This window comes from Fukomys damarensis, unplaced genomic scaffold, assembly GCF_012274545.1.
Source record: "Fukomys damarensis isolate Sample0158 unplaced genomic scaffold, DMR_v1.0_HiC HiC_scaffold_18, whole genome shotgun sequence".
Taxonomy (NCBI): Eukaryota; Metazoa; Chordata; class Mammalia; order Rodentia; family Bathyergidae; genus Fukomys; species Fukomys damarensis.
The window spans coordinates 10,031,362-10,056,949 of record NW_022900930.1 but is presented as its reverse complement, the minus strand read 5'-3'; the positions used below and the strand labels follow the sequence as shown (position 1 = coordinate 10,056,949).

The 25,588-nt window shown below is 33.5% G+C and overlaps 1 protein-coding gene across 6 annotated transcripts in view; it reads left to right on the top strand.

Annotated features, from left to right (window-relative positions):
* Positions 1-25,588, top strand: part of Wrn (WRN RecQ like helicase) — a 142,001-nt gene that overhangs the window by 94,693 nt on the left and 21,720 nt on the right. For 5 of the 6 annotated variants that reach the window (XM_010622218.1, XM_010622194.1, XM_033765378.1 and 2 more), the window contains 10 exons: positions 3,402-3,503; positions 4,849-4,941; positions 11,191-11,332; positions 17,064-17,234; positions 17,317-17,414; positions 17,956-18,031; positions 18,804-18,877; positions 22,814-22,865; positions 23,088-23,200; positions 24,964-25,078. In XM_010622218.1, the coding sequence (XP_010620520.1) occupies positions 3,402-3,503; positions 4,849-4,941; positions 11,191-11,332; positions 17,064-17,234; positions 17,317-17,414; positions 17,956-18,031; positions 18,804-18,877; positions 22,814-22,865; positions 23,088-23,200; positions 24,964-25,078 (1,036 nt within the window). The remainder of the gene's footprint in view (positions 1-3,401; positions 3,504-4,848; positions 4,942-11,190; positions 11,333-17,063; positions 17,235-17,316; positions 17,415-17,955; positions 18,032-18,803; positions 18,878-22,813; positions 22,866-23,087; positions 23,201-24,963; positions 25,079-25,588) is intronic. The other variant, XM_010622213.1, reaches the window with a different exon arrangement.

Genomic DNA, 25,588 nt, shown 5'->3' with positions numbered 1-25,588 from the left:
GGATCTTGACTATTATATGTCTAGGTATAGATTTTTTTTTTTTACCATGGCTAGTTGGATTTCTACATGCCTCAATTATCTGTAGGTCAAATTATTTTCCTCTCTGGGAAATCTTCCGCTTTATTTCTGTCAAGTTTTTATATGTCATTTGTACTTTCTCCTGCTTTTTTGTGAACTCCTGTCAGTCTTACGTTATTCTTCTTTGTATCATTTAGTAACTGCTGTATCGATTTTTCATGGTCCCTTACTATTTTTAAGAAATCTCTCTTCATGGTCACCAAATGCAATCCTGTCTTCTATATCTGATATTCTATCTTCACATTGGCTCAATCTCCTGTGAATACTTTCAGTGGAGCTTTTAATCTCCCAGATATGTGTTGGAACCTGTTTCATGGATTCCATTTCTTTCCTATGTTGGGCATTAATGGCTTCCATCATGGCCCTGAGCTCATCTTTTTTGTCTGTTTCTCTTGTAGAGTCTATAATTATGTTTTTTATTCTACTCACCATCTCTGTAGTTATTTGGGAAATTATTTCTGATTTGAATTTTCCAAGAGCCTCATTCATCCATTTTGTCACTTCCTGTGCTATCAGTTAAGGATGGCCAGGTGGTTGATTGTCAGACCTTTCCACCTCATTGCTCCCAGAATTAGCTTGTGGTGAGCTAGAAGTCTAGGTTTGCACCTTGTTTAGGTGTCTTCTCCTTTCTAATTTTATTGTTGGTTTGGTTTTGTGTTTTAATGCCTGGGTTGATACTTCAATATTGCTTATTGTGAGTATTTTTAATCCTTGTATTTAGAACCCTTTGGTTTGATTGCTTCTCAGAGGTATCTTCCAGTATAGCTGGACTTCTTAGGCTGTGAGCCTCTAATGACTCTTAGGCAATCTCGTTGTCAGTATACCAGGAAAGACAACTGATTAAATCAATCAAGACAACTTATCCCAATTGACACAGTCAACATTAACAATAGCATCAAACACATTTAAGAAAATGACAATTTGTGGTTGTGTTTAATTTGTCACTTTTAACCCCTTGAGCTAGATCTTAAATCAAGGATCAGCCCAGAATATGTTTGTACTAAATAAATCCTTCAATGCTGCAAGTATACCCTTCAGGATAAGGATTTAGAAGGGGTTAGGGAGGGAGGGATAGAGAGCTAGAAGGAGAGGAAAAGATTAGAAATGACGGTAGAGAACATGGGGAAATCACACAATTTTGGGAAACTGTTGAAGAGAAGATGAAAAGACAAAGCAAAAGAACAAAGTCAAGAACAGACCAAACTAACAGCAATAAGGAAGCTAGAAACTGTATTCATATTCTTATATGTATAGTGACAGTGGAGAGAAGGAAAAAAAGAGAAAACCAATTCAAAATGGTACAGAAACAGGAAGAAAGAGGGAGAGAAATGCAGAACAAGAAGGGAGAGAAAGAAAAGAAAAAAATCTCCATATATGGTAGCCTCCCTAGTGGGATGTCTCTGCTGTCTTGGTAGATAATTTGGGTAGCATTGTGCAGACATAAATTGATTAGTATCAACAAGTCAGCTGTAATCCACTGAGATTTAGGGTGATTTCTGGCTGCAAGGTCGGTCTAAGTTGAGGTCCCTGACCTTCTGCAGGATTGAACTCTGCAAGGTTCTGCTGCAGCTTCCCACTATCCTCCCCTCTAAGGAAGTCCAGATTTCTATATGAGAGGTGCTAATCCCACCAGATTACTAACCATGGTGGTCCAGTGTGCCTTTATTGCAGAAATTTTCTTCACTTTCCCTGTTGGCTTCAGTTTTCATTGAGGAGCCTCAGAGAGGCCTTCTCTTTTGTTTACTTTTGCTTTATCTTCTGGGGCTCATAACCATGGCTTTTATGGCCCCCAGTGCCTCAGTGTTGTGGATTCAGATACCACGAAGCCTGTGCAATGTTGTCTGGTGGGGGTGCTGCTGGTGTCTGCATGACGGTTCCGACTCCAGTGGAGCTGCTGCTGCTGCTCTCTCTCTCTCTCTCTTTTATTATTATTGGTGCATTTTAGTTATATACAATGATAACATACATCATAGAAAATTTGTGTGTATCTTGATGTACCTTGCTGCTTCTTTTTTTCCTCATTTCCGTGGTTGTTATCTTAAACAGTTAAACCTAATAGATGTAGTATTCTTTTTAAGAAAGAAAAACTTGCAAAATGATCTCAATTCAGTAAACTAGCTATAACTGATTTCTATTAATGGTATTGTTTTAGAATTTTTCTTTTTTTAGGAACTATAGTTTTATTTTCTCAAAAGTAGTATGAATGTTGATGAGATCATTTAAATGAAGTCACTTAAACCAAATATATGAGATCACATAGTTCTGAAAGTGTAAGTATTTGTTTTCCTTGTTAATGCTATCTCAGGAGAAGGAGGTGAACTAAACAAGAAACCGGTAAATAAATTAAAAAAACAAAACAAACAAACAAACAAAAAGGAAGAAACTCATGTTTGTCTTTGAGCCAGGAAGAGTGAGATTAGCTAATTGGTAAACCTAGGACCTAGAGTCAACATTTGGAAGAAAGTGAGTTGGGGGATTACATGGAATGGCACAGGAGGTGGTAGTGTTAAATTACAAGAATGTGTCTGAATAACAGATCATTCAGACTTTGTAGATTCCTTGAGATTTGTACAGGGATTATTTTGATCAGTCAGAAGATTGGACAGAACCCTTTCATTAGAATCAGTTACCACTTAGATCTTATAAATGTACATCATTTTTATTCTTTTGCAATATCTGAAATACAATTCAGATATTTATTTATTCTTGGAAAGGTATGCAAAACTATTTGGGAGATTTTCATCATCTGATATTTGACATTCATAAAATTTCTTCATAGAAAACTAGAAATGAACAATCAAGATATATAGTAGCAGCACTGACTTTTAAAAAATTAACAAATGTTTTTAATGTTATTTAAAATATTTAAAGAAGTTCAATATTATGGCAAAAAAACCAGAATCAATTATAGTGCTTGAGGAAAAACTTAATTCTGATACCTTAGTGGTATCAACAAATATCCCGTGATACAAAGATGAAGGTTTGGAGGGCAAGAAAGACCTTTGAAGAGCTCATGAAGTTTAAAGCTTATGCTGGTGTGATGTGCGCTTTTTCACCATTCCTTATATAAATACTTCGAATTTAAAATAAATATTTAAAAAAATAACCTCTTGTGGGGGAAAGGTCATATTTCCTATATAATAGAAAGCTTGCAAGCAATCCAAAAAATATGTCATGGGGAGACACAAATGGGAAGGGATACACAAGAACTTTCTGTGGGTAAAAGAAATGTTGATGGAAGTGTGGGTTTTGGGAAAAAATAATTAAAAAATAATAAAATTGCTAATAATTTCAACTAATCCTGTAATATTTTTCATTGACAGGCACCACTTCATTGAGATACGTAATGAGAAGTTTAGATCATACAAATTAAAGATGGTGGCAAAAATGGAAAAATATCTTCATTCCAGCAGATGTAGGCGGCAGTATGTATCTTTCATTTTATATCAATTAATAGCATAATAGCAAATATTTTGACTGAATATTATGTTACATGTGTCCCAAATTTTTAACCATTTACCATTCCAATTATTTAAAAATAGGGTAAACAGAAACTGCAAATGTTTGTTAATTTTTATAAGACAACATAACAGGAAGTATAAAAATAATTTTATCAAATTTATATTTTATATACAATAATTTTCTGTGTATGGTGTATCTTAAAACATTCGATGCACAATATAACATTACAATCTGAACAGTGTTATTGTCTTTCTTTTAACAACACACTTTACACTGTTGAGTTGGGTTTTCTTTTTTTCCTCTGGGTGGTATAATCTCAGTAAAATGTCTACCTCCTAAACACAATGGTGAAGACATTGATGATGGATATCCCAGGTGGCGTTTTCCTATCCCGTATTTTTCAATTTGATCTATTAGATCTAATCCAAATTGTAAATGACTTTTGAATACCCTTATTTTAAATAAATAACAAATGAGTCCCATATTGTTTAATCTAGAAGGTGCATAAATATTTTATAGTGATTTTTTTCCTTATCTTATGATTACAGAATAGAACTTCAGTCAGTTCTGTCTGTACCACCCATAGAATTATTATTGATGACTGTTGGAAACTTTTTAGTATTGTTTCTTCTTTCAAGTTCTATTATTTCTGTATTATGAATAGTTGATAATAAGGAGACAACTTTGTCTTTCCATTTCATAACACAGAGTTTTCCTCTCTAGCCACTTTTTCTCCTTTTTTTTTGTTTTTTTCTTCTGCAGATCTTTTGGCACTTCCTTCCTTTTCACTCTCAGTGTCCCAAATATGTCCATTTTATATTGTAAAAAAAAAATTACTGAGTTCTAAAGTATAAAATTATATCTAATGTACTTACAATTAGAGTTTTCATAGATTGCAGCACAAAACTATAGGTTATTTTTCACAAATAAAATAAACACAAATTAGTAAAAGAAAATAACCAGAACTACTTATTAAGTTTTACTAGAAACAAACATGAAAGGTGAATACAATGTTCTAAATAAAAAGGAATGCAAAAACCAGTTGATAAAAAACAAAAAGACAAGTGTATCTCATGCAAACAAGAGTCGACTGGTTCAAATGACACCTGCTGAGTGACACTTGTGGTAGTCAGTGGAAACTGGTAAGTGGTTAAGGCAGCTTATTTGTCACCCTAGTAACCTGAACTCAAATACTGTATTGGAATATGAGATAAATCAACTGATGATGATTTCACCTGATTTTTAGCATGAGTTCAGCATACACATATATTTGTTCTTCTATTTAATTTAAAATTTTCTCTTGGATAGGATCATTTTGTCTCATTTTGAGGACAGACAACTACAAAAGGCTTCCTTGGGTGTTATGGGAACTGAAAACTGCTGTGATAATTGCAGGTCCGGGTAAGGATTTCTTTCTGATGCACATTCTAAAAGTCTTCTGCTTCTCTTACTTTTCAGATCATGTTTAATTGAATTTTTGTTAAAAGATTTTTCAAACAAAATAATGACTCTATTTAAAATTTGAAAAGTGAACAATTTAGATTATTTTATTTTTACAGTACATAATAAAATGGCTTAAATCTAAAGATATGAAAGTTATATTAAATATAAAGTCAAAATATTCAAAGGCATAAATTATGAAATTGATTATTAAATGTGACTGCATTTATATTTTCATCTTACATGCTGTCTGTAAGAAGTCCACCTAAAGTATAATTACATATGTTAAAACGAATGAAGCATTATATTTCATGAAAACACTAATTGCTGTTTTAATATTGGCAATAGAGAGCAGGGAATGTTACCAGGGTTAAAGAAGGACATTGCATGATGTAAAAGGGTCAGTTTGGCATTTTTTGTTTGTTTGTTTGTTTGTTTTTGAGACAGGGTCTCACTATGTAGTTGAGTCTGACCTGGAGCTCACTATGTAGCCCAGGCTGGTCTTGAACTCACAGTAATCCTCCTGCCTCAGCTTCCTGAGTGCTGGGATTACAGGCATGCACCACCACGCCCGGCCAGTTTGGCAATTTATTAGTCAAGATTGTCCAACAAAACAGGACCAGTGATTTTGTGTGTGTGTTTCTGTGTAAGAAATATTTGATAGGGGAATTGATATTAAGGAATTGGCTTAGACACTTGTGGAAGTTGGTAATGTTAAAATTTGTTGAGTAGGCCAGTGGACTAAAAACTAGGGCAGTTTGTGTTATAGTTTTAAGGATGAATTCCATCTCAGATTTTGCTTTTAAGGCTTTCAAATGATTGGATGAGATTTGCTCACATTATTGAGGGTCATCTCCTTTACACCAAGTCAGATGATTGCAAATATTAATCTCATCTATAAAATACTTTGCAGCAACACTTAGATCAGTATTTGGCCAAACAAGTGAGCACCATTGCCTAACCAAGTTGATGCATAAATTTAACCATCACAATCAAGAAGGTATAATTTAATTGTATGTACACTTAATAAAATAACTTACAGAACTGAAAGGAGTGGAGAAATACACTATACTTGGTAACTTCAGTATCTTCTCTCAGTAACCAATATAACTAGTAGACAAAAGACAGTAGAATGAGAAATGAAAAGGACTGTTCAACAAACTGGATCTCATTAGTTTTTATAGAAGAATCCATGCAACAGCAGCAGAGTAAACATTCTTTTTAAGTTTTAAAGTCTTTGTAGATAGGGAAGGAAGGTGGGGGAATGGGAACAAAATAAGCAAGATTGACTATGCAAAGGTACAAATTTCTAACAGTGAATATCATTATATTGTATGTGTTAAATGTACCGATAAAATAAAATTAAAAAAAGAATCTGAACTTTTGTGAAATGTAAATCATTCTCTAGGTCATAAAACAAACCTTAAAAATTTTCAAGAATTCCACTTGGGTAAAGTATTTTTTGTAAATAATGGGATTAAACTCGAAAGCAATAACAGGAAGAGAAGAAGAAAGTCTCTAAACCATTGAAAATTAAATAACACTTCTGAATAACCTGTGAATCTAAGAGGAAGTCTCAAGGTAAATCTTGTAGAATAAGAAGTCTTTGGAACGTAGTCCTCTTTCTGGTGGTGGACAAAGACAACACAGGTAGACTTGAAAGATTCATCTGAATTGGATGGTCAGGGAAGACTTCAGAAAAATAATTTTTCTACAGGGTTGTAGCAAGTTCAAAGTTTGGATAAAATTCACTTTGCCTTATTTCAGAAGAAGGGCCTGGTCTAAAGATTAGGAAACATTTTTTTAAGTGCCAGCTAGAAAATATTTTAGGCTTTACTTGTCAAATAGTTGTAACTACTCAACTTAGTTGTATCAAGAAAGCAGCCATAGGCAATAAGCAAGTGGCTCTGCCTGTGTTCCAAAATTTTTATTTACAAAAACAGGCAGTAGAATGATTTTTTCCTGTGGCCTAGTCTTCTAGTTCTGATACTCTCCTAACTTTGGTCATTTCTGTTACCCATACTTTCAGTAGGATTTTTTTTTTTTTTAGCTCCTGGATTTCTGTTTGTTATCTTTTCACGGATTCTAATTCTTTGCTAAATTGTTCATTCATGTTTTGTACTGTTTTGTTTGGCTCAGGTAGCTTTTTATTAGTGTCTTCTGTAAGTTCACTGGTCATTTTATTAAGGCCATTATCTATTTAGTTATGTCATCTTTGAGCTCACTGAGCACTTTCTCAATTTGCTCTGTGTGTGTCTTTTAACATTTCATATAATTTAGCTGAATGGATTTTTCTTTTCTCCTCATAGATACTCTTTGGATCAGCTTTTGGGAGTTGGTACTTTTTCAAGGCTTTTGTTGCCTTCTTTTTTTCTTTTTTTCTGAGGGTTGAGGGTCCATTATAGTGGAAAGACTTTGTTGATAGTATGGAGATCATTTTAAATTAGTCTGCTTTACAGTGATGCACACTGGGTATGGCTACTTAAAGGCCATTGCCTTTGTCCTAAGATCTGACCTTTTGCTAATTTGGAGAGAGAAGGGTCCAACTGTAATTGGCTTAGTATCCTTTTCTCCAGAAATGAACCACAGTAATGATGACACAAAGACAAACTAGATAGCAGCATAGAGTAAAAGCCAACTAATAGCAATAGCTTTGCTATTCTAGCAGCAGCAACAAAATCAGCAACAATAATAGAGTCAAAATTAAATTGGATATTGACATACCAAGAGAACTATTAAGGGCTACTACTTTACCCCCCTTTAACAATAGAAAAGATATTTGTAATTATAATGTAGACACAAAGACAAACCAAGTATCGACACACAGCAAATATGTACTAAATACGACAATTATACCACCACTAACAATAGAAAAGAATTCAATAATAATAGCGTAGAGTCAACTAAATATTTAAAGATTAAGCTTCACAGGGTTACTGTACTAATAAAAATGGAGAGGGTGGGGAATGGAAAAATGCAAGAAGTAAAATTTGACAAAAGGCAGCTGAGGCAAGAAAAGTGAGATGAAGGATCCTATTAGGGAGTAAAATAAAATTCATAGAATTAGGTAAAAATAACAGTAACAAATGAAAAATAAAGTACAGAGAGCATAATTTAAAAAAAAAGCTCAAGCTTCAAAAACAAAACAAAACAATAAAGCACAAAGAGAAATGCGTCCAAAAAAACCCAAATTACTCTGTGTGTTTGAAGCATGGTTTCTTTCCAGAGTCTACAGCATCGGAATCCACCTGATATGAAGGTGACATAGTGAGTTACTGTTAAGCTGTTTTGCCTCCATACTCACATTTTTGTGTGTGAATCCTGTCACGCATTTCCTTCAGGGCATAGTTGACCAATTATTTCCACTGTTCAGCTATATTCATTGCGGTAGTTTCCAGTTTCTGCATCCCTCAATGTACCCCAGTCATGGCTTTCTCCACCCTAGGCTGTGGCCACAGTATAAGCCAAAGGATATCTCTAATCATGTTGGTAAATGGGGAAGGCAAACAGGCTACTGAGCTCTGTGTCGGATATAGGTTAACACGGTGGAAAGGTCAAGCAGTCTGTTGAACTTAATGCTAACACTTTCAGTCCCAGCCCCCTCCGTTAGCTGCTCATAACTGGCATGGCTTCTCAACTTTGTAGGCCGGACCCTATATCCTTTTTGGCCTGAGCTTTAACTTCTCAGGGGGTCTATATCTAGCTAGCTCCCTTGCTATGTTTGTCTCTTGTGGCTATTTTCTACCCAGCCACTGTTGTAGGCTGACCCCAGAAACCCATAAGTACAGTTGTTCTGTATTTCTCCTTTTGCTTAGTCTTAAAACAACCCCTTTCCAAATTGGCTCCTGATTAAACACAAGTATGTTGGGTGCTGCACTGGATTTATTCTCCAACTCTAGCCTGCCAGGTAAAAGGAGTTCACTTTTAGAGTAAAACCCCATGCTGTACTGGCATTGTACAATAACCGTGCACTTTTCTTGGAGCCAGTGCTGCTGGCTCAAGCCATTGTTTCTGCCAGGGGATGCATTGGGTTTAGCTTGTGTTAGCAGAGACAGGTGCCCTCCCTGGAGCTGGGGTGAGCTTTCCAGACTGCTTTATCCTTTTCTCTGCGTTGTGCTCAGTTTTTCCAGCTTCTCTGTCATTTCCCATTTCTGTCAATTCCTTCTCAGTTCCCAAAGAGCTATTTTTTGGTTTTGCTTTTTCAAGTTGTTTTCCAGGTGCTTTAATTCCAGGTCCTGAAGAGGCAGACCTTATTTTGCTCCTGGTCTTACTCTGCTATTTTAATCCTCTTGTATGTGCTTGTTTTGGTGAATGTTAGATGTATTTATGCATATGAGCCCATGGGTATGTTAAAATTTGTAGAACTTTACACAAATACAGTGACTTTAGCTGTGTGTTTATTGCAAGAATAAAAACAAATGATGCATCTACTTGGGTTAGCAGCAATCTGGGTGCAGTACCTGTGTTACTGTAATGCATAAGAAATGTTATAAAGGATGGAGTTGTTGGCTATATAATGGTAAATTGTTCCTTTCCCAAGAAGACATAATTGTTTTGTGCACTAAAAGCAAAGCAAAAGCCTTACACAAATAAAGTACAAATTGACATCAACTGGAAGAAATCAGTAACCACTATCATAGTGGGGGAGTTTGGTATAATTTTTAATTATTGATAAGCTAAGCAGTCAGAAAATTAGTAGGTTATATAAAATTTGATCAACATATTGACGTTTCATTTATCACGTGGTATACCTCTACCAAACAATTAGAGCAGTATATCTCAAATTCATTTTTTTTTTTTTAGTTCATGACCCATGTGGCAAATGATAATTATTTGTGTAGCATAGTGGGCTAATGGTTGAAGTCCAGGCTCTGTCTAGAGCCTAAAGTCTGGAACAGTTAAACTTTTGGTACACCTATGATGTATCTGCAAGACCCTGATTGGAAAACACTGGATAAAAGCCTGAACTTCTGAAATATATATGGAGTGTTTATGAATATTGACTATGTATTAGAGCAGGGGTTGCAGACTATAGGCCAGATTTCAGTTTTCCTGGAACACAGCCATGCCCTTTTGTTTATTGTGGCTGCTTGAATTAAATAGTTACCTGCAAAACCTGTTGTGATCCACTAAGCCTAAAGTATTTTCTGTTTGGTCCTTGATAAAAAAAGCTTTCTGACTCCCATACTAGACTGTAGCTTGTTTCAAAAAACTTTCAATGAGTTGTTACAACTCACCACATTTTCTGACCAGAATGTGGTTGATTCAGAAATAAATAAGCAGCTAAAAATATTCTTACACATCTGGGAGTTAAAAATGAAACCATTTAGAATAACTTAAAAATCAAACTGTAATTTAAAAAATTTTAGAATATACTGATAATTAAAATAATATATATTAAAACTGGTAAAATAGTACTTCCTGAGCATGTGATAGCTATAAAATTTCCTATTAGAAGAGAAAATTTGTCAACTAAGAATTCTCCTAAAGAGGTTAGACTAGGAGAATAAAAAAATGAACATAGTAGGGTTTTTTTCCCCTCCAAACATTATTTTATCTGGAATTTAAAGGTATTCTTATTGATATTTCAAAGATAATTTATTTTAAGGAAAACAATTGGATTAGCTTTAACTATATTTATTTGATTTTTCTCTAAGGATTCCTTTTGTTTTCAACATAAAGAATTCTCATTTGATAATTTCAAATCTTCCTGAAGGATGACTTAGGAATTTAACTTCTAAATGTTCTAATGAAAGATTTATAAACTTCATGTCATATTTCATAGTCATTAGGTTTTAAATTAATAATTTACTGTATAAATTTGTTTTTATAAGTTTAAAACTTTTTATTTTTTGCAGCAACCTCTCCACCTTTTTTTTTTTTCGCCAAAGCCTAACACAGAAGTCTAAGTTATGTAAACTGATCAGGTGCTGCTGTTCTAGCTGTGATCCTGCACCTCTGCTTTCTTGAACTTGGCTTCTGGAGCACTAGAAGAGAACTCTTAGCGTAACATTCTATAATACTTTAGTTTTTTTTTCAAGTTTTAAGTATTTCACATGCTCTTGGCTGTAATGAACTTTGTAGCTTCTGAAGTATTTGGCATCTTTTAGATATTGAGCAGTTGACACTTTTGAGATAATTGTTACACTAAATCTTTTCATTTCTAAAGGTACTTGTCTTTGCTTTCTTAGCATATTATCTTTTTTATAGAGTGCATCATTGCTACTCCATTAATGATTCAGATGATACATCACAGGACTTTGGGCCACAAGCATTCCTTCTGTTATCTGCCGTGGACATCTTACAGGGAAAGTTTGGAATTGGGGTTCCAATTTTATTTCTCCGAGGATCTGTAAGTATATCTGTAAATAACCTTCATTTTTGTTCCCTGTTACGCTTTCTTCAGAGTTAGGATTATAGTTTTGGCTTTGGATAAGTTATTCATTACTTTTGACAGAACTTGTGTGTATTACATCTGCTGCTATTTTGATGTTCCAAGCTGATGATGTTAAGCTCTGAATATCAGTCTGGAAACATTATGTTAGTTTATCACATACAAAGGGGTAAACCCTTAGACTGGTTGGTCTTAGGATAATTAAGGGAAGTTAACTTTTATTGTATCAAAGGACTACCAGAATAAAATTGTATCTTTTGGCACCTAGGAAACTATTAAATTCTTTGAGGAAAACATTGTTTCAGGAATTATAAGTGGCTAAATTCAATAACAGTATTGGCAGGACTTTTTTCTTTCTCCTCATTTCTTACTAGAAGTATCTAAAATTTTTAAAAAGTTATTTTTTCCTTTATCAGTCAATGGTCACTTCAGTTTAACTGCCTTTTTAGAGAGATTAATGTGCTAGCATTATGCTAACCAATGACAGAAACAAATATGACATATTTAAAAAGCTTTTTTCGAGTCTTTTTGTGTATGTGATTTTATCATTGATTTAAAAGCCTGTAAAGCAAAGGTGACTGATTCACTTAATATATTAGTATTAGTGGAACAAACTGAGCATGGAAGAGAGGATACTTTGTAAATATGTACATTTGTTAACAATATTTAGAAAATAATTTAAGACTATTATTTTGTATGTAGAATTTTAGAAATCATTTAGGTAAATAATTATTTGCTAAAGTCTGAAATGCCTCATGTTAATATATTTTGAATATTGTGTTTAAATTAGCTGAGAAATATTTTCAGTGAAATATGTTGAAAACATTAACTTTTTTCTTTTTTCTTTTTTTGGTACTGGGGATTGAATTTAGGACCTTCACAATTCTAATTTTACTTTTTATTTTTGAGACAATAATATGTTTAGATTCTGAATTGAGTTTAAAATTTTGTTTTTCAATCACTAGTTTGATTAGAATTCAGTACTAGAATTATTGCTTAAAGAAATTTGCTTTATCTGCTATGAATTATATTATGTAGTATAAAAAAAGAATTTAGATTGCAGGGGACAGTTTAAATATAGTTGAGATCTGTAAAAATTTCTTCGTCACTCTCAAAACCTGTGTATCTCAGTTGAATGTGTAGTTTATAAAAAATATTCTTGTTTTAATTTGATATAATCTAGCTGTATCCAGTATCAACAAATAAGTGTAAGTGTGCTCCTAGAAAAACTTGCACTGGTCACAAGAGGGATCAGATTTCACCTATTATTTGAAAACCAAGTCAGACTTCTTATACTGAGTCTTCTGGGAGTCCTCAAATTAAGAAGTTTATCCTTTGTGAAATTTTATACTACCCTTGCTAAATAAAAGTGCAAAACTTTTTAAAAAGTGCCACTTAATGAAAATTTGTCGATACTAACTGCAGTGAAAATGAGACATACCCCTTCCCCCTTCAGTGATCATAGTATCTATTGGGATATTGTTTTAAAAATTATGATTGTAATTCCTTTGAGAATTGGCAAATGTTCCCCTTCACTAATTTAGGACGAATTTATAACTTTTTAGATAATGTTGATCTGTAAAATGATGTGTATTAAACTGAAAGCTATTGGAGTTTTCTTAAAAAAATATACGTAGTGTAGTTTCAGTAATATATGATTCTCATACACAGTATTTAGAAAAATAGTAAAGACAGTTACATAGTTTATTTGTAAGTTTGTGAGTGGAGTTTGAAGTTTTATTAGTTATTGAGTAGTACAACTGTTATCTAAGTTTTAACTGTGTAATTAGTTCACCATGTACCTTGTGTGAATATTTGATAAGATATACAATGACCTTAATTTTATAAGTTAGAAAACAGAACACAATCATTAATTTGCATACTGGAGATGAAGTGTAACATTTTTTTCTTATCACAGCGCAGTGTTAAGCCTTATCTCAGCCCTGGCCTCAGATAACATGTTTTAGTTAAAAATTTTAATTAATTAAAACAGTTTTTGAGGTAGGGTCTCACTAAGTTGCCCACGCTAGTCTTGAACTTGATCCTCCTTCCTCAGCTTGTTAAGTAGCTAGGATTACAGGCCACATCAGAATGTTCAGCTTAGATAACACTTTCGATAAAAGATTTTGGGACCTAGAAAAAGCTATTGGAATTCTTGGTAGTTTTAATCACCCTTATAATTTTCAAAGAATCTAACAGGAGAAGGCTTTCCTTTTAATTTTCTGAATAAGTTATTTTATCTGGTTGAAATATACTTCTAAAGATAATTATTATTACTTTATCCTTTGATTTTATTTTGCATATAAAATAGCTCAGACTGACTTTCTGAAGCCCTAAAGTGGCAGCTGTTGGCTTCTTTTTGTCTGTAGGAACTGGGAAATGGGGAGAAAAAGAGTATTTGACAGAAGCTATGGGCTTGTTTTATATTTTAAGAACTTAGAAACTTATCACTTCTTGAATTGTAGCTTTCTAAAACAAAAGTTTTGTTACTTTCTTTATAAAGGTCCCCTTCTTCACAATTCTGTCTGACGAATTTTGGTTTTTAAATTATAGCCCAAATACTGCCTGCCTTACTGTCTTTTAGCTATTTGGTTAATTTTGATGAAACAGCATTACCTGTAGTCCTTTTTAATAGACATTTCCAACTAATGACAGGAAATTAATGAAGAGATTGCAACTGTTTTCAGGCTGGAGAAGTATACTGTAAGGTGATACTACATACAGTTTTGCAGGATGACAGATTTTAGACAAACTCTTCATATCATGGACCTTCATTGGTTAGAGCCAAATGTTGATGTGTATTGAGTTGAGGTTTATAATTTTTTTCACTAATTATTGAACATCTATTTTTGTGTAAAGCATTATATTACTGTATTTTGTTGATGATCCAGAGCTGAATTAAATGAAACTTATCATCTAGTATAAAAGGTGTCAGGAAGACAGAAGTATAATATAGAAAAAGATAAAGGACACACGAATAGCATTGAAGCATTATTCAAGTCTGAAGAGAGCATGTACAGGGGAATTAGAAAGTCCATGAGAATATCACTGTTGCTTTGATTTTATGGAGGATATAGTAGGTTTTAGCAAGGTAGACTTAATTTGGACCTTCAGTGATGGAATGAGGGAATAAGTAGAAGAAAATGTCATTCACAGTGAAGAGAATTATAAAAAGCAATTGTGACTCTTAAGGAAATTGGAGAAGTGGCAAGTTTTTCCCCCTGTCAACAATGGTCTCTGCATAGCGATTACCATGGAAACAAGACAATATAAATTTATTAACATAGTACACAGAGTACACAATGAATCTTGATCATAAAAGGAAGAGACATTTATTCCCTACTAATTAGAAAGTCTCATTGTTTCATACTAGTAAATGTGGGTATTCACTTCAAAATTTTTTTCTACTGAGGAAAGGAAAACATAATTTTCTGTGTTTAGAGAGCTAGTAAGTGGTAGTTCGGCAACTTAATATCTTTGGTGTTATTAATTTTCAAGCAATAGAATCTCTTGCTCTTGCTAAAAAAAGATAAGTAAACCCTAAGCAATAGAACCATGAGCAAGTATTGCAGAGAAAACTGACTAAATGCTACTGGATTAAGAAATTTAGGTTGAGTTAAGGTTTCAGCTATTAATTAATAAAAAGAAATTACTGAGCCAGGTTTTGTCCTAGTTATTGTATAGCTATTAATTAATAAAAAGAAATTACTGAGCCAGGTTTTGTCCTAGTTATTGTACCTTCTTATTCTTGAAAGTATCTTCAAAAGGTGGAAACTATTTTCGTACTTGTATATTATTTCAAGCAATAAAAGCACAGTTAAGTAATTTACCATAGCACTAGATCCAGGTAGTCTAGCCCAAGAGCCACATACGTGTGTATATCGGTGTGGGTGGGTATATAGGCATGTGCACATATACTATCAAAAACTTAGAACTTGCTGGGTATGGTGTTGCATGTCTGTAATCCCAGATACTTGGGAGGTTGAGGCAGAAGGATTGCAAGTTTGAGACTAGCCTGGACAATCTAGCAAGACTTTATCTCAAAATTTAAACCAAGGATAGTAGGGAGGGGTTGTGGGCTAGGCATGTGGTATAGTGGTAGAGTACCTGAACAGTATGTGTGAGGCTGTCATTAACATCTTTGAGCTTCTGATTACTTACTCGCAAAAGAGTGAAAAAAACAAACAGCTTCAACATTCCTTTCAATTTTGAAGTTCTATGATGTCTTAATTTTCAAAATAAAATTTATTATGCATGTTTAAAATATGCAGAATGATATTTTGCAGTAAATGGTTACTGCAGTAAAGCCAAATAGCATATATATCGTCCCACATAATCCTCACCCTCTGTTTGGTTTGTTTTGGTGGCAGGAGCAGCTAAAAGCTATTCATTTATCAGGAATCTCAAATACAGTACAGTTTCATTATCTGTAGTCTTTGTGTTGTATATTCGATCTTAAAACTTGTTCACCTTACATATACAGTGTCTGATTTTAAACAACCCAAAATGAGGATTAGTAGAGGAAGGGATTGGTAATAAGGAAAAAGGTGCCACTTTATGCCTGGGTGTTTATATTTCTGTCAATCTTAATCTAATAACATTTTAATAAATATAATCGTCATAATACTAAAATTTATTATCTATTTTTATAAAAATGATTCTATTTTTATTTTTAAGATTTAATACAGAGCAGGTCACGGACTCAGTTAACTACTCCTGTCAGAAACCTATATTTTTAGACAACTGTCTAGGCACTGTTATCTCTGTCTCTGGTGGAAATTAACCTGACTGAGGTTCATCTTAGCTTCCGTTTCCATGAAAGAGCAGCCTTATTTAGGATATTTTAGAAGTCTGAGCATTAGAAATTTTGAATGGTATAAGTATATTAATACATACTCAGATATGCTTTTGCTTTCAGTAATATGTTTGGGAAGATCTTTAAATATTAAAGCAGTGTATCTTTGTATTTAATATGTCATTCTTGTTCTACTTGTTTTAGAATTTTTTTATTTACATTTTTATCATTTTAAAATGTTAAACCTGTTTCTATAATGTTCTCATGAGTTACATAAAGCCAATATATTCTTGACAGAAAGCCTGAGTTATATCTGCTGCAACTCTTGTTATATATTCTTTTAATTTTGATCCCTGGATTTTTATAAACATTGATTGTTAAATCTTCAATAGAGCGAAGGCAAAATGTAAAAATGTTGAATTGTAGTCTGCTTAGTTCTAAACATTTAGACTGTATTTTATATTGCTGTGAGTTGAAGGACAGCTTGGGCTTCAGAGTGAGTTCAAGGCCAGCCTGAACTACATAACAAAACTCTATCTCCTGAAAAAAGCAAAACAAAACAAACCAAAAAAGCAAAAAAAAAAAAAAAAAAAAAAAAAAATTAAGTTTTTAAAGCTGAAATTTACTGTAAAAACCAAATAAGTCAGGCATGGTTGCACACGCCTGTAATCCTAGCACTCGGGAGGCTGAGGCAGGAGGATCATTGTGAGTTCGAGACCAGCCTGGGCTACATAGTGAGTTCCAGGTCAGTCTCAACTACATAGTGAGACCCTGTCTCAAAAAACCAAAAAAACCCCCCCAAAACACCAAAGAATCAATAGATGGATTTGTGTTTTACTTAGCCTTTTTAATTGAATAAGCATTTTTACATGCTGATTTTATTCCTAATTTCAGAGTTCTCAGCGTATTCCAGATCAGTATCGTAGACACAACCTTTTTGGTGCTGGCAAGGATCAAACAGAGAGTTGGTGGAAGGCCTTTTCCCGTCACCTCATAACTGAAGGATTTTTGGTAGACGTTCCTGGCAATAACAGATTTGTAAAGATTTGCACCCTTACAGTAAAGGTAAACAGACTAAAAATCTATGTGTTTGACATAGTTTTTCCCACTGTGTATTAAGTTTTTTTTTGTTTCTTTGTTTTGATAGGGTAGGAATTGGCTTTTTAAAGCCAATACAGAATCTCCTCAGACCCTTGTACTTCAAGCTAATGAAGAATTATGTCTGAAGAAGTTTCTTCTGCCAAGGTTCATTTATCAGGCTTTTTTTTCCCCCTTCCCACTGCTGTTTTTATTTTACTTCTCTTTTTGGTTGTTGATTAAATGATTCAAATTACAGCATTTTATAGGTACCACACAAATAAAATCAGTTGCCTGCTGCCTGCTTGTGTTTGCACACTTGTGTTAGTGAGTTTGGGAGAAAGGCTCTGCAGAAAAGAGAAATCAAATCATAGAACACTTTGTCTATTAAATAGGCTACAGAGATCATCTTTCCCATTGAGTAAGCGGCACTGAGATGAATGGTGAAGAATTTATGAGCTGAGCTTCCTTATGTGTAGAAGATGTGAAGGGAATATGCTCTTCGTTACTTTTTAGTGCCTTACATGTTATTGATCATTTGTTAATTTTTTTTCTTTTAAATTCCTTTCTTTTCTGGGAAAGGAAATCAGTTTTAAAAAATTGTCAGTTCTAAAAGGATAACATAATCTCGAGAGTGGGGGTATGATGATTCACAAATTAGATAATTGCATTTTAATACCAGAAATAATTTAATTTTTCTATTTTTCAGTGCTAGTACTGTATCTTCGGGCACTGAACATCATCCCTCTAATCAAATACCAATTGAATTAACTGCAGAGAAGGAGGTTTGTGTTAAAGAGCTGATTCTTCCTTATTCCATTCTTTATTGATACAACTCTTCTTTTAAATTTTTTAAATTTTAAATCCCCTCCAATTTAAGAGAATAATAGTACATATAATAAGTAATAAATTAGGAAGAAAAGTGATATGAATAGAGTAAAATATGTTATATGATTTTAAGAGCTAATAGAAAAATTGGTAGAATTTGAGAAAGTAACTCATTTTGAGTCTTTCAAGCCTTCTTTGTAATTCATTTGGCTTGGCGTTTTAATGCATTATGATATTCATAATTGATAGAAAATAAGCCTTATTCCTAATATTCTCTTTGAAGCCACATATGTGCATGTGTGTGCATGTATGTATGCCCCCACACGTTTTTGTTCTGTTGGCTTCTTAGAGAATAGATTAAGTACTTAACCCAGACAGACTTGAGCTAATAGAACATGGAAGATGGACAAATGCGTGAATTACATTTTCTTTCCACTTTTTCTGCTTTATTAAACTATGCAGAATGTAACTTAGTTTTGTAACTTGGGCCTTGCTGTGTGTTGGAGCATTCTTTTGATCATTTATATTTATGGCTTAAGGAGGAAGGGAACTTTTTAACTGCCTATAAGATTTTGGGAGAGATGGTTTAAGAGCTTATTTTCAGTTGATTTACTTGATTGCCTGGTTAGTCAGTGGAAAAATTATAACTGTGAGATTTTGTATCTTTTTTCTTAATTCTTAAATATTTCTTTAAACTTCTCACTTTTCTCTCTGTATATTTAAATGCAGTCTAACTTGGAGAAGATGTATTCTTACAAAGCACTTGATAAAATTTCTCCCGGGATTAACATTCCTAAAAAAAGGTACAGAATTCTAAGTTTTTATTTTCTATGCTTATGTTATCGGCACTATTTTCCTTTATTTTGTAAAGCAAAGGAACTATCAGATGTTGTCTTATTTCATTAGCACATTTAATTATTATTATTAATAATTAATTATTATTAGAACGTTTAATATTTAAATTATATCCAGTATCATTTTGTACTGGGGATTAAACTCAGGCCTTTGTGAGGCAGGCAGCAGAACCACTGAGCTAAATCCCCGACCCCAGTACTGTAATTATTAAGTAGACACACACAGTGATATTAACAGCCAGTGCTTCTTAGCATTGTTCTTTGCCAGGTTCTATGTTAAATGCTAAGCATTTTATATGTAATATCTCCTTTGATTCTTAAAAAAGCTGTTGAGTTGCTGTATTATTTACCTGTATTCTGTGGTTAAAGATACCAAGGGTTAAAAAGTTAGCTATCTTGTTCAAGAGCATATTTCTAATGGCAGAGCTGGCTTTCAAAGCTGTATTTGTCTACCAATTTGTATGAAATATACATTCCCACCCCATTTTCAAAACAATTATTATGGTAACATAAAATAATAAATACAAAAATTGATAGAGGATCCAGGCAATATAGTTAATGTATAATTAAGCTTATTATTTAACTTGGTGACTTAATAAAAGTGTGGAAACTATATAGAATTCCAGAGGTTTGGGGATGAAGAATTTGAAAAACACGTTAAGGCCTACATAATACATTAATGGACTATGTTTACATTCTCATCAGGTCAAAATAAATGAATGTGTTCTTATACTTGTATGCATTTTAAATGCTTTTCTCACTCTAATAATGGTAGTTTGGATCTGATACATTTACCAAACTATGTTTCCCACCTTAAATAATTTCCTTCTGTTTGAATATGTGATATTTCTATGGCTTAATGTAAACAGAACATTTGAAGAGTATGTAAAACAACATAGCCATTTATTATCCTGAAGTATGTCTTCATTTAAACTTTTACTATGTTTTTAGCAGGCTGCTTTTTAGTGCCAGGTACCATTTTAGTCATTGAGATCAAGTGAGGAATATTCAAGACACAGTCACTGGACCTTAAGACGGTTGCACAGGACAGGGAACCTAAAAGTACAATTCGAGTTACAATGTTTCAGAAACAGTAGACGAATAAGCAGGACTTTCCAAAAGAAGTGACTCTTTGAAGCTCGAGTAGATGTCAGTCAGGTGGTGTGAGGGGAAGTTTTTCACGCAGAGGAAAGATACGATTGAGCCACTCAAGGGCACGGGCAGAGGTTTTCTAAGTAGGGAGTGGTAAAATTTAAGCCTGGAGAATTAAACAGAAGCCAGAATATTAATTTCTTCCAGGTACTTGACTCGATCATAAAGGCAGTGGGGAGTTAAGGTAGAGTTTTAAGCAGAACAGTGACGTGATTAAAGTTCTAATTTAGAGCAGCATTTGACAGATTTGTTGTAAAGAATCGGATAGTGGAAGGAGAGAAGGGAGGGGGAGAGAAAGTAAAAAGAAAGTATATTGTGTCCATTACCAGCTTAGCAGGATGAAAGTAATCTTTATGTACTACACACATACTTAAAATAATTCAGATAATAAACATTTTAGGTGTTGAGGGCCTTTGTCATTCATCTTTGCAGTTGCAGCCTCAAAGCAGCCATATGTAGTATGAAAATGGATGATTATGGTTGTAGTACAATAAAACTACTTAAACACTAAAGCTTGAATTTCATAGAATTCAACAAGCCACAATTTTTTTATTTAAAAGTATAAAAAACATTATTCACTTTTGGCCTAACCAAAACAAATTTGACCTGTGGACCTTTGTGTGCGAATTCTTGATTAATCAATCCTTAATTGATCATTCTGCTTTGGAGGGAATTGTAGAGACTCAAATAAGGAGGCTGTTGTGTTGGTTGAAAGAAGTAGTGGTAGCATAGATAAGGAGAGTAAAAGAGGGCATGGAGAGAAAAAGACTTGTATGGTAGAAGATAGAACGGTTAAAGAAAAAGAAAGACTTGTCCATGGCCTTAAATTCTGTCTTTGAATGCTTGAATGTGAGAATGTTGTCATTCCCTTTGTTAGGCAATGTAGGGGCTGCACAGGTTGGGGGAATTAGATGTTAAGAGGTTGAGTTTAAAATCAAGAGTTTAACGATAAGATAAAATGCATTTGGCATACCTGTGGCATGGTCAAGAAATTAACTTAAACATATGGACTCAGTGTATACAAATGAACAGAATTTTTAAATATCTGTAATTGGTACCTTAAAATTTATTTAAATTTTCTTTAAATAATACAAGTAAAAAGTCAATTTGTACCTAGAAGCTTACAGCAAAGTACACAGAACAAACTCAATTTGTTCTATTCTGTAGCAACTACTCTGAAATTTTCCAACTGAGTTCTCTGTTTGCCTCCTCCATACTTCTCCATGACATACTTAGCTACTATTTTTTTTACTTCATCAATTAAAAAAAGTTTTTATTGATTTCCTCTCATGCTAGGTGTCTTAGTTCTTTTCTCTTGTTGCTGAGACAAAATACCCAACACTCAAAGTTAAAGGTAAAGCGTTTACTTGGCTCACAGTTTGTAGAGGTTTTGTCTATAATCAGCTGCTCCAAGGCAGGGGGCACATAGGAGAAGAATAACACATCATGGCAGCATAAATGGTCGCAGAGCAACAAGGGACCTTAACAGTCTTCCTGTCCCTTTTGTCCCATCCAGACTTAGGGTGGGTAGCACTCATTCCCTTAGCCCCACCATAAATCAGATCACACTGTAGATTCAACCTCCTCTGAAAAATCATGACGCTCTGGCGGGACATCTAGACATGAGCCATAACAATAGGTTTTTTCTCCCTTCAGTCCCTAGCATTATTTTCTTGATTCACCTGATATTACTAATTCTGTGAACTCTCAGGCTAAGGACTACTTATTTCAGTGATAGGACTTGATAGTTGGGAACATGAAATCTTTATTTTACACCATAGTTTCTAAATTCTTTTAGTAGGAATTACAAATATTTCTGTTATTCTTTTCCTCCTCCTCCTCCTCTCCAGTCCTTGGGCTAAAAACCAAGCCTCACACATTCTAGGCAAACACGCTTGGCCTTCCCTCCTTTTCATTAAGATTAAAAAAATTTTGCGGGGAGACAAGGTCTCACTAAGTTTCCCAGGCTGACCTTTATTTGTGATATTCTTGTCTCAGCTTCCCAAGTAGTTAGGATTACAAGCATGTGCCACCATGCTAGCCCTACAAACATTTTTTAATTTCCAAGTTCTCCTGTTTATCTCTTAAGATGCAGAAATTTATTTAAATTTGATGTCTCTTTCATGTAGACTTTTATACAACTCCATTTTTATAACTTTCTATTTATAATTAATTTATCCGTGAGAAATGTCTCTTGTTGAATACCTAATTTGATGCACCAGTACCTATTCTTGCCCCATATTTGCTAATTGGCTGTGTTCTTTCCCTCTTTTGAGGAGTCCAAAACTAAATTACTTCCTTGTTTTATATTTATTTGAATGATTTTGAGGAAATTTTTGAATAATTTTATTCTTTGTTAATGTTCCCCTCCAACCAAAAAATCAGTGGTTGCACAGGAAGAATCATGATTGTATTTCTATTGGTTAAAATTGGTGTTTAGTGGATGGGGATTATTTTCTTTCACAGTATTTGGTTGAGGAGGCAGAGGAGACAGCTTTCCTTAAACGAGTCCGTGTTCTGAAGGACTCAAATTGCAGTTTTAACTTTACCATTACAGTAAATATATTTGATCCAAAGTGTTTTAAGTCTGTGCTGTTTCTGTTTAAGGAACCATTTTGCCTTATTGGTATTGTGAAGAACAAATGTTACTGAGGAAAAATATTCTCATTTTGGAGTAGAAATAAAAACTAGAAAAAGAAAAAATTTCATTGTTTATTTCTTTAAATATTTCAGTATCATGGTTTCCTCAGAACCTGTTATGTCAGCCCAGGAGCAAAAGACCCAGGTAAGGTTTTTGTTAGAAGGCAATTAATTTATCAGAGGATATTTAGTATACTTTGCATGTTTAAAATTCTTTAATATTTTGAAATATTATTAAGAAACTGAGGTATAATTCATTTTATTTTCATCTCAATGGAAAATATAATATATAAGGGTCTAAAAAGAAAGGGTGAATTTTTCTAAGTACATTAAAAGAATGCTGAATTGGTCTTTGTTTTTTGTTCAGACTATGTTGTATGGCAAATTAGTAGAAGCTAGGCAGAGACATGCCAATATAATGGATGTTCCTCCAGCTATTCTGGCAACTAACAAGATACTGTTGGATATGGCCAAAATGAGGTAAACTATCTCTTTGTGTATGTTTTGGTTTATTTTTCCTTTAACATAATAGATTTATAAATTATCTCATTACTTAATAATATGGCCATGGTTTCAGTTTTCACATGTGTGAACTGACTCCCAGTTTTCCCACATTGCTATGCAGACCTCTTTGCTGAGCCCATGTTTCTGCAGGAGCAAAACCAACTGTGGTTTTAGCAATGAAGTTATATATAATCAATTTCATTATCCACTCATCCTCTCTACATGCATTTTATCTAACCACTAAAACTTTCTGGAATTCCTCACTTTTAAAAAATTGTGTTACATTCTTAGTCACACGTTTAAAATCTGATAGGTTTCACTTCCCCATACTATATATATCTCCTTCCTCTTAGTTTTCATTTAAATATTCTTTGTGTATATCTGTCTGTGCTCTCTTTACTCTTCTTAGTGGTATTGTATTAGCTAGCTCTGACCATTTACCCTTGACCTATTGGAAAAGACTCTTAATTGGTTACTCCTCAATCTTGCTGTCTGTTTCAATTAATATATGAATACCAAATTAATCTTCCTTTATCATGTTATGCTTCCGCTGAAATGGTTTCCCATTCTTCTTCAGTGTGGAATTCCAAGCCTATCTGTTTATGGACTTAGATCCACTCTTCTACCTAAGCCACAGAATTTAGAATGGCTTATCTTACCTGGATTGTTTGCCATTATTGAGGACCCCCTTTCATCTTTCATTTATTTACACTGTTGCTTTCTGCTTTGTAGCTTTCTTGGTTCCCCAGAACTCCTCCTAAATCCTTCAAGATTTAGATTTATCACTGTTTCCTCCTGCTGACTTGTCTTTCTTTTGAATCCATCTAAAGATGGTTCTCTGAAACTTATCATTGAGCGCCTTATTTATTTTTCTTTGTAATTAGTGGTGGACATGCATTATATTTTCTAGAACTTAAACTATGTGAGTAAAGTTATAGTTCCTTATCTCTGTGTGTCTTCTTTGGAATCTAGCACAATACCTGATAAACACTAGGTGATCAATATTTACAAGAAATTAATTCCAAAAAATGATGCTGGGTTATTAATTGTATTTATCTTTTTCCTTCCTTTTGAAAATTGTTCCTATTACTAAATTTCATTCAAAATATGTTATTGTGTGCAAGATTTTCTAATAATATTATACAGTGCTCACATCTTACAACAATAATTTTTCAAAAAATAAATATTCTATGACCACAATTTAATATTCAGAGAAGATATTTAAAGAAAACAAGTAATCATTAAATTGACAGAGTTTTTAGAAAGGAGACATTGTATGATCTTAGATTTTAGGCACAATAAAAAATTCGGAGCTAAAAGCCTGGTTAGATTTACTGTTACTGGTGCACATTTTTAGGAAAAATAATGAATGAGACTTTCTTCTGAGAGTTTCTTGGCCTGTTTATTGTCCTCAGTCTCATCACTTTTCTTTTCATTTCTATGAAAATAAATCTGTAACAGAGGGGAACAATTAGGCATTTGCCTGTTCCTTTCTGATAATGGTTTGTTTACAACAGGTACTTTGTGGTGTTTTTGTGCTGATGGAAGTGGTGGTGTTTTTTTCAATAATTGTTGAAACAATAAATCTTTAAGGGGAGGAAGGCAAAGAAATTATAAGACATGATTATGCATTATTTTTGATTGTGGAGAAAATGTATTTATGAAGACTAAGAATGGAGCCGAATTGCTAGAGTGATACTGTTTCAGTGATTTTTTAACTTTTTGTTTTTAAATGACAGACCAACTACAGTTGAAAATGTAAAACAGATTGATGGTGTGTCTGAAGGCAAAGCTGCCATGCTGGCCCCTCTCTTGGATGTCATCAAGCATTTCTGCCAAGTAAATAGTGTTCAGGTAACATCCTGCAGTGTATAGGAACTCTTAAAGAATAATTTGTTTTAAGAATAATAATGTTTTGACCAACTCAAAACACTCTTCAAAAGCAAACTTTTGACCTTTTATTTGTAGTTCCGTATGGGACAGTTAGACAATGGACCCATACCATTGTTTTTACAGTAAGTTAGTTGTAAAAACGTGTTACGTACCTAACTTTAAAGACGATACTAAAGTAGTTGTCCAGGCAGCTTATGTCTATTTTATTGAGAGATTTTATTCTTAAATTTGAAGAAGTACTATATTCTAGGTTGATAAATTGTAAATTTTACTTTCACATGTAATAGAAGTCACAGCTACAAAATTATATTTGATGTCAGCAGGTAAGGAGCTGAGCTGCTCTTAAAAAAATTTTTTTTAATCATTTGGCATACTCCATAACTATCTTTTGAGTATATTTCATTTTTTTCTCTACAGTCTTCATACTCTTTTCTTCTTACCTTTTTATGATTTTTTTTTTTTTTTTTTTCC